This window comes from Otolemur garnettii, unplaced genomic scaffold, assembly GCF_000181295.1.
Source record: "Otolemur garnettii isolate 467f Iridium unplaced genomic scaffold, OtoGar3 scaffold00003, whole genome shotgun sequence".
Taxonomy (NCBI): domain Eukaryota; kingdom Metazoa; phylum Chordata; class Mammalia; order Primates; family Galagidae; genus Otolemur; species Otolemur garnettii.
In genome coordinates, this window is record NW_003852398.1 from 5,042,965 (window position 1) to 5,051,427 (window position 8,463).

Here is an 8,463-nt window from a genome sequence, read left to right on the forward strand (position 1 = left end):
TTTTTTTTTGAGACAGAGTCTCACTGTGTCACCCTTGGTAGAGTGCCGTGGTATCACAGCTCATAGCAACCTCAAAGTCTTGGGCTTAAGTGATTCTCTTGCCTCAGCCTCTCAAGGAGCTGGGACTACAGGCACCCACCACAATGCCTGGCTATTTTGTTGTTGTTGTTGTCATTATTGTTTACCAGGTTTGAACCCATCAGTCCTGGTGCATGTGGCTGATGCCCCAAACACTGAGCTAGGGCCATTGAGCCTTTGTCTGTTTTTTCATGTCTCTTCATGTTTAGTGCCACTCTTTTTCAGTTAGGTTATTCCTTGTTTTTTATTAGTTTGTAACCACTCTTTATATATTAAGATTTTAAAAGTTTTGTCTGTCAAGAAATGTCAAATGAAGCCTGAATTCTATTCATCCCTCTGCCCAAGACTTGTGTTTTTCCATTGTGATCTAACCTGCTATGTCCCAAACTGTGAGTATCGAGGCCACTCTGAGGCCACTTTCTCACTGTGAAATATCCGTATCCTTTAACCCATCAGGCGCCAGGAACTCCGAGAGCTTCGGCTGCTCCAGAAAGAAGAGCATCGAAACCAGACCCAGCTGAGCAACAAGCATGAGCTGCAGCTGGAACAAATGCACAAACGTTTTGAACAAGAAATCAATGTGAGTATGGGAAAAGATGGGACTCTAGAGGGTTTCTTGCCTCCATGTTTTCTGTACATGGAAGTTGCAGAGTAGGAACGATTGGGCAGTGGAGTGTAATTTCTGATTGTCTAGTTCCCGTGTTTCATGATCTTATTAGGTAGCAACTGTAAACACAGAATTGCATGAAGGTCACACCAATCCTCCGAGTCACATAGACTCTAGAAAGGAAATGGCCTTTGCTGAGCACCATATAACAACCCTGCAAGGTCAATGGTCTAATCTCCCCTCTGCAGATAAGGAAATAGAGACTCAGAGAAGTTAAATGACTTGCCCCAGTTCACACAGCAAAGAGGTGATGGAGCTTTCTGAGTACAAGTTCTGAACTCTGCCTATCCCTCTCCCAGATGTAAAGTGATTTGCTGAGTTTCTCTGAATTTCTGCTCCTTCCAGGCCAAGAAGAAGTTCTTTGACACAGAGTTAGAGAACTTAGAGCGTCAGCAAAAGCAGCAGGTGGAAAAGATGGAGCAAGACCACGCAGTGCGCCGTAAGGAGGAGGCCAAGCGGATCCGCCTGGAGCAGGATCGGGACTACGCCAGGTTCCAAGAGCAGCTCAAACTGATGAAGAAGGAGGTGAATATGCGGGGGCGGGGCAGGGCTGTCTGGGAGTAGTAGGACCTCTTGGTTGCTACTAATGTAAGTCCTAGCAGAACTCACCTCAGCAACAGAGGGTGCACCTGAAAAGCTTAGGGCAGGTGTATTTGGACTTGTATGTTCAGGCTGGGCTGTTAGGAGCCATGTCTCCATTTTGAGGGCCTGCTTTCTCCTCTGTGTTGGCATGGCTCATGAAAGCTCTTACTATGTGGCCTCGGACAGCTTCCCTTAAATCAGCAGTTCTCAACCTGTGGGTTGCGACCCACAGGAACTGTATTAAAGGGCCAAGTGAGGCATTCACCCAGGGCACAACCCTTAAAGGGCACCAGAAAACTCAGGAATCAAGACCAAGAATGTTCTCATTTAATACTTCAAAATAAAAATGATACATAAACTTTCATGATGAATAGGTACCAACTATTAAAATAAAGACTATAGGATCTGATAGGGCTGGAATTAGGATGAGGCCATAAGGCCATGTCCTGCAAGTACGCAGGTACAGAGCTGGATCCTGACTTTATTTAAAAGTTTAACATTTTATTTGTGATTTTTTGTCTTGTTTTGCACAAATTTTGATTTTGTTAAAATGTTACTTATTTTGATTACTGAGCTTTTGGCGTCCCCTTATATTTTGTGCCTAGTTGAGTGTCTCACTTGCCTCATCATCCTGGTCCTGGCCCACCTCCGAGAGAGGGGTTGGTGGGCTGGAGATATTTCTCGGGCACAGGAGAAGCAACACTCAGTGTGTCCCTCGCTCCTATGCAGAGAGCGCAGGTGTGGGAGGCAGGGCAGGCCTGATTCCAAGGCTTGGCGCTGTAGTCCACTAGCTGTTTGGCTTTGGACAAACCATTTCCCTGAGTCCCGGTTGCCTTCTGTCAAAATGAGCTATTGCACCATGGTTTTTACTGAGTACCCATATGTGTGGTGGCACTGTGCAGGCTAACAGGAACATGGCGATGATCAAAATAGACAGAGTTGTTCAAGGAACTGTTTATCTCCAGAGAAGCCAGAGTAACAAAAAGTACAAAAAACCAAGTTACTCCAGCGTAACAAAAAACAAGTACATTATCAAATAAATTAAACAGTTGCAGCCGAGCATTGTGGCTCACGCCTGTAATCTTAGCCCTGTGAAAGGCTGAGGTAGGTGAATCACTTAAGCTCAGGAGTTTGAGACCAGCCTGAACAAGGGCAACACCCTGTCTCTACTAAAAATAGAAAAATTACCTGGATGTGGTGGCAGGCACCTGTAGTCCTACCTATTTGGGAGGCTGAGGCAAGAGGATTGCTCAAGTCTAAGAGTTTGAGGTTGCTGTGAGCTACGATGCCATGGCACTCTACCCAGGGCAACAGAGTGAGACTCTCAAAAAAAAAAAAAAAGTCACCATTATGCTATGAAAGCAAAGATGCCAGTTAAGTGGAGGAGATGTGGAGAGAGATGCTTTAGAGTGGGAGGGCCTCTCAGCAGGTGGCATTTTAAGATGAGACCAGACATTCCAGGACCATGTGCAAAGGCCCTGAGGTATGGGAAAACACTTGGAGTGGAATGTTCAAAGAACTGAAAAATGAACAGTGTGGTGGCAGGAGCTTAGGAAACAAAGGGAAGAGGAGCACAAGATGGAATCAGACAGGTATGCAGAGGCCAGGTCATTACAGTGTGGGGCCAGAGACAGGAGCTTGTGGTTTTAGTTTTACACCATAAACAGACAGTCTTCCTCCTTTATTTTGGTATTATCGTACATCCATTCCTCACATAGATGTTTGGAGCATTAAATGAGAAGTACATTTAATGCTATACCAAAGTACCTTTCCTAGAATGCCCAGGAGATGCCCAGTCCATCCTTGGTCCTATGCCCATCACATGTGCACACCCTGTGTGTGTGTGCATACAGGTGTGGAAGGAACTACAAGAGTGGAAAAGAGAGTGGGCCGCAGAGGAGGTGCCTAGGGTAGGAGAAGGGTGAGGGGAGGCCACAGGACTCCTGGCCCTTTTCTAGAACTGGCCCTTAACAAAGTCAGACTTTCTCAGTAGCAGGGTCCAGGAAGGGTTTCGAGCATGCTGTTGGAATTCTGAGGTAGTATGTGGATCTGCTCACGCTCAGTATTTAAATTTTTTTTTTCCTATGGGTGTTTTTCTTTAAAAAAGAAAAAGCTTGATTTCTCAGCTCTTTTGACTTTTCGAGAAGGATGTGGCTCATGCCATTTTCTCCCAATACTGTTCTTCCCTGAGGAGAGCTCGCCTTGGCTCACTTCTGTACCAGAGAGCTGCCGTCTTTAACGTTTCTCACAGTGGCGCTGGGCAAAGTGTAAGCTGGCATTCACTTTGGTTCCCAGAGCTATTTGTGTGGTTTCATTACTTAATTAATTAAACCTATATATTTTAGAGCTCCTACTATTTGCCAGCCCCTGTATTAGGCAGTGATGAGCAAATCATACACAGTCCCCGCCCATCCTCAAGTTTACCCTGGATGTAGGAGGCCATCAGTATGGAAAGTTGGGTGACTGTGAGAAGTTTGAGAACATGCTGCATATTTATCAGCGGGAATAAAAGAGGAAGATGGTCTGTTCATAGTGTAGAGAGAGAAGCAAGTCAGGCTTTGCCTGCCTTTTAGGACGGCATCGTGGTGCTATGGCACGGCATCAGGTTATGTGGAGTTTGGAGTCGGAAAGACCTGGGTTTGAATCCTAAACCCAGGCAAGCTGCTTAAAGTCTCTGGGTGCATCTCTGTAAAAGCTGCTCGTGACAGGATGTGCTTCATCCTTCAGGAGGTTACAGAGTGCAGGCGAAGCACCCAGCCTCTTGTGAGCACTTCACATGTGATATGGCACTTTCAGTTGCTCTTACTCTTAGTGTTGTTATTGTTAGTTTCCAGCTTGCAGGAGGCTGTGAGGGACTCTGCTTCATGGTACCTCAGATATCCTGTCATCCCACTGTCCTGCTACCACCTACTCCTCACTCCCAAGATTTCCTTCTCTGATCCCAAAGGTCACCTTCATCCTCACAGAGGCTGCGAAATGCTGGGTGAGGCCCATGCAGCAGCAGGGGTGAAGGACAAAGTTGGGAAAGGGCTGCAGCCCTCAGATGGGCAGGCTCTGAACCAGCCACAGATGCATTAGTCAGCCCAGACATGGTAACCGTGCTTGGATGCTGGAGAGAAAGACTGCACACAGATCCCGCAGCTGAGAGGAAGGAGGAGTTCATCCTGTGCATGTCCCTGCCGTCCACTCAATGTGAGGGAGCGTGTTGTGATTGGAATGCAGGCAAACACGAAATAATTAAGAGAATAAGGCTTGGCACCTGTAGCCCTGTGGCTGGGGCACCAGCCACAACATACACTGGAGCTGGCGGGTTTGAACCTTGCCCAGGCCTGCCAAACAACAATGACAACTATAACAACAACAACAAAAATAGCCAGGCGTTGTGGTAGGTGCCTGTAGTCCCAGTTACTTGGGAGGCTGAGCCAAGAGAATCTCTTAAGCCCGCTGAGCCAAGAGAATCTCTTAAGCCCAAGAGTTTGAGGTTGCTGTGAGCTGTGACACTGTGGCACTCTAACGAGGGCAACATAATGAGACTGTCTCAAAAAAAAAAAAAAATTAAGAAAATAAAATTTGAGACACCTCATGGGACATTTTTCAGAATTACAGCAACTGGTATGGAACGTTTATCATGCTAATGACTTGCTTTCACTAAGGAGGTATACAGAGAGGAAAAATGATTGTTAGCAAGGTGGGTGAACATGGACATTTATTCTTCACTGCAATTTTAAGTGATGAAATCTAATCATGAGTGTATGTGTGTACATACATGTAACCCATGTGCTAAATTTAGAGACATGCTCACAGTCCTCTAAGAATGGGAAGTATGCCCTGCAACTTAGTCCCTGTACACACAGTAACCTTTAGCATCCATGCAAGACTTGCTTGACCACCACCTAAACCTGAAAACAAACCTAACCAGTCTTGAAGGCAAGTCTTTCCAGAACTCTGTTTCCCTGCCTTCCTAGACAAACTCATTAAACAGAATTTAGCTGTTTCTTAAGTAGTTTGGATCTCTGTAACAGCACAGAACTGTATCCCTGGAAGGAACCTGAAAATGAAGACATTTTCATTAAAGGCTGGATCATTTTTCCTGATGAGAAATGAATTCAGAGACCTTTCTGAAGACACATAGATGTACTGGAATGCAGCTTTTCGGATCTTGTAGTGCACAGTTTCCTGGCCCTGCCTCTCTAGAGATCTCAGCCAGAGAGCAGAGCTGAGCAGGGCTGGTCCATCAGTGTCCTCAGGGGTGACTGACATGCGAAGTCTTGCGCTCCTTTGCCACGTGGCCACAAATGACCCGACTTTTACAGTTCTTGTGCCTCCTTCTTCCTCCATTGTCAGCGGTGTAACATTTTGTAGTGTTTTCAGGGCCTTTAGCAGAAACTGTTTTCTGAACTGCTACTTCTGCCCTGGAAAACCAAATAATCAAGCTTGTAAAAGCTCAGTTCTGAGCTCAAGAGGCCTAAAAATTATACAGTGCCTCACATGGTGCTGTCAAAAGGCATTTTGGTAGACGCTGCAGACAGATACTGAGTTAGGCAGCCCTTTGATATGGAAGCAGATGTGGCACAAATGAGATCTTTAGGTATTTTATTAGGACTTGTGTCTAAGATAGTGACTCTCACCAATGGACTATTTTGTCTCCCATTTGGCATTATCTAGAAACATTTTTGGTTGTCCTACTGGGAGAGTGGGGGAGAGACGCTCCTGGCATCTTCAGATGGAATAGAGGCCAGGGATACTGCTGACACCCTATAATGCACAGAACAGCCTCCATGACAGAGAATTCTCTAGCTCCTCAAGTCAATAATGCTAAAGTTGAAAAACTGTATCTACGGCCACTGAAGCCAAAGAACATAGGAACAGGATTCAGATTAGAAATCTAAGACCAGGCTCGGCGCCTGTGGCTCAATCGGCTAAGGCACCAGCCACATACACCTAAGGTGGCGGGTTCGAATCCCCAGCCCGGGTCCGCCAAACAACAATGATGGCTGCAACCAAAAAATGGCCGGCCGTTGTGGCGGGTGCCTGTAGTCCTGGCTACTTGGGAGGCGGAGGCAGGAGACGCGCTTGAGCCCAGGAGTTGGAGGTTGCTGTGAGCTGTGAGGCCATGGCACTTTACCCAGGGGGACAGCTTGAGGCTCCGTCTCAAAAAAAAAAAAAAAAAAAGAAAAAGAAATCTAAGACTATTAAAAAAACTCCCCAGAAACCCTAAACTGAAAGAGGAGACAATGAAGAATAGTTGATATTCTATTTGGGCTCAAATGGTAAGTGTGTGTTTATGAAAAACTGCTAAACTTTTTCCAAAAGTTCTGTATCACTTTACACCCTGACAATGTGAGAGAGTTGCGGTTGCTCCGCATCCTCCTCCTCAACACTTGATATTGTCAATTTTATTTTTTTAATTTTAGCTATTCTGATAGGTGTAGAGTGATATTGAGGTTCTTAATTTGTTTTTCATTTATGATTAATGATAGTGAATATCTTTTCACGTTGCTTGTTTGCTACTCATACGTCTTTTTTGGTGAACTATCTGTTTGGATATTTATTTAAATGGGCAATTTGTTTTCTTATTACTGACTTTTAACAGTTCTTTTTATATTCTGAATACAAGTACTTTGTCTAACACATATTTTACAAATATTTACTCTTAGTCTGGGCCATGTCTTTTAATTTTTCTCACAGCGTCGTATACAGAGCAGAAGTATTTCATTTTTGGTGAAGTCCATTTTATCATTTTTTATTTTAGGAATTGTGCTTTTAGTGGCATATCTAGGAAATCTTTGCCTAACCTAAGGTCACATTTTCCTTTTAAAACTTTTACAATTTTAGGTTTTATATTTAGCCATATACAGGCAGTCCCCAAATGAGATAGGTTCTGTAGGTTTGTTCTTAGCTTGAATTTGTATGTAAGTTGAAACAGGTGCTTCTACCTATGACCTGCAGTAAAAAAAAACCTGCTGTTTTTAATTGTAAGTTGCATGTAACTCGGATGTTTGTAACTTGGGAACTGCCTGTAATCTACTTTAGGTTAATTTTTGTGTAAGATATGAGGTATGGGTAAAATTCACTATTACTGTTATTATTGTGTATGAAGATCCTGTTATTCCAGCACCATTTGTTGAAAAGGTCCTGCACATTTGTGAAAGATCAGTTGACCACATATCAGTGGGTCTATTTGATTGATTTCACCAGTACTACAAGGTCTTGATAACTGTAGCTTCATAGTAAGTCTTGGAGTCAGGTAGTGGTGAGTCTTCCAATCTTGCCCTTGTTTCTTAAAATTGTGTTGGCTATTCTAGTTACTCTGCCTTTCCATATAAATCTTAAAGTTAGCTTGTTGACATCTGTGAAAATGCCTGCTGAAATTTTGATTGGGATTGAGTTGTATCCATAAATTGGTTTGAGGAGACCGGACATTTGAACAATATTGAGTCTTCCTAACTATCAGCATAGTGTATCTCTCCATTTAATTAGGTCTTCTTTGACACTTTCCCTTAGTTTTTTAGTTTTCAGTATCCATATTTATCATATATTTTGTTAAAATTATACTTCATGTTTTTGGTATTCTCATATGAGGTCTTTTTAAAAATTGTCAACTTCCAGGCCAGGTATGGTGTCTCATGCCTATAATCCTAGCCCTCTGGGAGACCCAGGTGCATGCTAGGTCGGTGGATCACTTGAGCTCAGGAGTTTGAGAACAGCCTGAGCAAGAGCAAGACCCTGTCTCTAAAAATAGCTGGGTGTTGTGGCAGGCACTTGTAGTCCCAGGTACTGAGGAGGCTGAGGCTTAAGCCCAAGAGTTTGAGGTTACTGTGAGCTGTAATGTCACAGCACTCTACTGAAGGCAACAAAGTGAGACTGTCTCAAAAAAAAATTATCAATTTCTTTTTTAAAATTATTATTTTTTTATTGTTGGGGATTCATTGAGGGTACAAGAAACCAGCTCACACTGATTGCATTTGTCCGGTAAAGTCCCTCTTACAATTGTCTTGCCCCCAAGAGGTGTGTCACACACTGAGACCCTACCCCCCCCACCCTCCCTATCTCTGCTCTCCCCTTCCCCCACCTTGTTTGAATATATTGGATTCATCCTTCTCCATTCTTTTTTTTTTTTGAGACAGAGGCTCAAA

General features: G+C 44.0%; 1 protein-coding gene across 3 annotated transcripts in view; it reads left to right on the plus strand.

The window, feature by feature from the left end:
* STK10 (serine/threonine kinase 10) overlaps positions 1 to 8,463 on the plus strand; it is a 149,263-nt gene that overhangs the window by 111,062 nt on the left and 29,738 nt on the right. For all 3 annotated transcript variants that reach the window (XM_003781942.3, XM_023515232.1, XM_023515237.1), the window contains 2 exons: positions 535 to 658; positions 1,091 to 1,270. In XM_003781942.3, the coding sequence (XP_003781990.1) occupies positions 535 to 658; positions 1,091 to 1,270 (304 nt within the window). The remainder of the gene's footprint in view (positions 1 to 534; positions 659 to 1,090; positions 1,271 to 8,463) is intronic.